We start from the raw sequence: 3,299 nt of genomic DNA on the forward strand, positions 1-3,299 counted from the left end.
TACGATACACCTGATAAAGAAAAGAAACTCCGCAATAATAAATTGTCAAATCTTGCGTTTACGTAAATGTTTCTAACCTAGAAGCTGCATTTTCGAGCTTTTCGCGCGATTCGCGCTTAGCTAAAATCGAAAAATGAATAAACTATTAAATTTTCACGGATAAACAATCGCCAAAAGCGCAAGTATTCAAAAAACCAACTCACCAATCCTCAGTACTTAATCGCGGCTTCTCCGAAAATCCATCGGAAGAGCCAACCAAAACCTTCGACGAACACATCCTAACCTCGAAATCGCACCGTTCACCAGCACCAGCGCTGCGGTCTCCCATCTACGCCTTGCACGTGATCATCGCTCGTCGTGTCGCGCCTTCAAAGAACAGATATATCCCCGACAGCGGCGTGGTCCTTCTCTTACATCCGAAATTCGTTGAAACGTGCAGTTAAGTAGTCTATCAACCGGCGAGAGTGAAAATCAACGATCAATAATGTCGGCGATCAGTCTGTTGAATCCGAAGGCTGAGTTCGCCAGGGCGGCTCAGGCACTGGCCATCAACATCTCCGCGGCCAAGGGAATCCAGGATGTCATGAAGACCAACCTCGGACCCAAGGGAACCATGAAAATGTGAGTCAATCTTTTGTACGAATTTTTCGCTTGGATGACGAATTTTTCGCGGTTCAGGAAGTTGTGCTGATTTTGGTTGATTTTCGGAGTTGAGGAGTCGACCGGCCGAGTGTACGGTTATGGTCCGCGTTGTTGTCTCGGTGCGCTTTGGTTAGAGCAGAAAACACTCCTTATATGGTCATATCCTGATATCGTTCTAGTATAAAAGCTTCTGTGCTTTTTCGCGATTTGATGATATTCCTTTTCGAGACGCGATAGTTCATTCTGCGTATGACATTATTTGAAAACGTCGATGAGATTAATTTGTAGATATTAATTTTTCAAAAAATTTCTTTGATTGAAAGTACTTGATTAATTACTATTTGCATCGCAATGATTTAGGCTGGTGTCTGGATCCGGAGACATCAAAATCACCAAGGATGGCAACGTTCTTCTCCATGAAATGCAGATCCAACATCCTACAGCTTCCCTCATTGCCAGAGCATCCACAGCTCAGAACGACATGACTGGAGATGGAACAACCAGTACAGTATTGTTGATCGGAGAATTGCTGAAGCAAGCTGATGTTTACATTTCCGAGGGTCTTCACCCAAGGATGGTAACCGAAGGATTCGATCTGGCCAAGAACAAAACTCTTGAACTTTTGGACAAAATAAGGGTGCCCATTGAGCCTACCAAGGATGCACTACTCGACGTCGCAAGAACTGCATTGAAAACCAAAATCCACCCTGCATTAGCTGAGAAGCTCACAGAAATTTGCGTTGACGCGGTCCTCACTATCAGGCAGCCTAAGGTAGCCATTGACTTGCACATGGTTGAGATTATGGAGATGCAGCACAGGACATCGGCTGACACCACTCTTGTCAAAGGTCTGGTACTGGATCATGGCTCCAGGCATCCAGATATGCCAAAGAAACTTGAAAATTGTTACATTTTAACTTGTAATGTCAGTTTGGAGTATGAGAAGAGCGAGGTATGTATTTAAAGTAAATGGAATTTTACAAAACCACATTCGATGCAATAAATAAAACATTGTTAATCACAGGTCAACAGTGGCTTCTTCTACAAAACAGCCGAGGAGCGCGAGAAGTTGGTAGGTGCTGAGCGCGAGTTCATTGACAACCGCGTAAAGAAAGTCATCGAGCTGAAGAGAAAAGTTTGCAATGGTACAGACAAGAGCTTTGTGCTGATCAACCAGAAGGGAATTGACCCGCCATCTCTAGATATGCTCGCCAAGGAAGGTATTATCGCTCTGAGACGTGCCAAGCGCAGGAACATGGAGAGGCTGAGTCTTGCCTGTGGTGGTCAGGCCATGAACTCATTTGACGACCTGCAGGAAGAGCATCTGGGATATGCTGGCTTGGTTTATGAGCACGTTCTGGTATGCACAGAGAACTTGATTGCTTTATCAAGATTATGTTTGAAATACAATTCATGAAAATTATTTTTAACCATAGGGCGAAAACAAATTCACGTTCGTTGAGGAATGCAAACAGCCGAACTCCGTGACAATTCTTCTTAAGGTACACTATAGTTTAATACAATTTACTACTTTTTCGTGATTTTTAATGACGATTGTCATTCCAAAAAATCGTAACGTTTTACAGGGTCCCAACAAGTACACGCTCGTACAGTTGAAGGACGCCGTTTACGATGGTCTCAGAGCAATCAAAAATGCCATTGATGATGGTTCAGTTATTCCTGGTGCAGGTGCCTTTGAAGTAGCAGCTAATCAAGCTCTCCTACAATACAAAAATGAAGTAAAGGGAAAACAACGTCTTGGAGTTCAAGCTTTTGCAGAAGCTCTTCTCGTGATACCGAAAACGCTAGGTAAACTTCATATCCCGAGAGCAAAATAACGTAGAACTGGAAAGAAATATTTTTTATCTCATGGATGAATTAAAACATTTGCAGCTGTCAACAGTGGATTCGATTCACAAGACACAATTGTCAAGTTGCAAGAAGAGTCGACAACGTTAAATCAAGCAGTGGGATTGGATATTTCCTCTGGTGAAGCCATTGACCCCAAAGCAGCCGGTATTTTTGATAACTACATCGTTAAGAAGCAAATCATCAATTCTTGGTAATTGAATCTCAAATTTAGATATTATACCTAAAATAATATCGATATTAAAGTTCAATTCATGATTTTCTTTACAGCACCGTCATCGCCAGTAACCTACTCCTTGTAGACGAAATCATGAGAGCAGGTTTATCATCGCTCAAGGGCTAATACTCTCATATATAAGAGAATCCACGTTTATTTTAATGTTAATAATTTACCGATTACTTATTGATTAAGCAACGGCCATTCTCACTGCTTTTATTTGTCGGTTTGCCGATGGAATTCATAGCTTTTTACGATTTGTACTTCACGCGTTCAAAAAAATAAAACTATTTCGTACCACTGGTAATTGCATATTTCTTTTATTAATCAATTTTAAACTCACTCGTGTTCGACCTTTTGTTCATCACGAGATCTCACACTCTTCTAAATATTAAATTGTTAGCTTTCCTCTTTAACTTTGACATCCAAATTATTCGTATATTTGTAATTTATAATGAATAAATTATAACAATATTTCAAATAAAAGTATTATAGAAGATTATGCAAAACATTGTTTAATTGTGTTGACGCTATTATATAGAATGCAGTTGAAGAGGATTGAAAATACGAG

The 3,299-nt window shown here is 40.6% G+C and overlaps 1 protein-coding gene across 1 annotated transcript; it reads left to right on the forward strand.

Moving 5' to 3' along the window:
* The first annotated feature begins 38 nt into the window (after positions 1-38).
* LOC100116924 (T-complex protein 1 subunit zeta) lies at positions 39-3,035 on the forward strand. The gene is made up of 7 exons (XM_001606436.5): positions 39-621; positions 1,003-1,594; positions 1,667-2,002; positions 2,079-2,144; positions 2,229-2,451; positions 2,536-2,704; positions 2,782-3,035. Exons 1-7 carry the CDS (start codon positions 485-487, stop codon positions 2,852-2,854), a joined length of 1,596 nt encoding a protein of 531 aa, XP_001606486.2. The 5' UTR covers positions 39-484; the 3' UTR covers positions 2,855-3,035.
* The last annotated feature ends 264 nt before the right edge of the window (positions 3,036-3,299 follow it).

This window comes from Nasonia vitripennis, chromosome 3 (assembly GCF_009193385.2).
Source record: "Nasonia vitripennis strain AsymCx chromosome 3, Nvit_psr_1.1, whole genome shotgun sequence".
Taxonomy (NCBI): Eukaryota; Metazoa; Arthropoda; class Insecta; order Hymenoptera; family Pteromalidae; genus Nasonia; species Nasonia vitripennis.

Coding starts and splice junctions, on each gene's coding strand:
- LOC100116924 (XM_001606436.5), top strand. CDS start 485: ATGTCGGCGATCAGTCTGTTGAATCCGAAGGCTGAGTTCGCCAGGGCG. Junction 2,145..2,228: donor CCGTGACAATTCTTCTTAAG/GTACACTATAGT, acceptor AACGTTTTACAG/GGTCCCAACAAGTACACGCT. Junction 2,705..2,781: donor AAGCAAATCATCAATTCTTG/GTAATTGAATCT, acceptor TTTTCTTTACAG/CACCGTCATCGCCAGTAACC.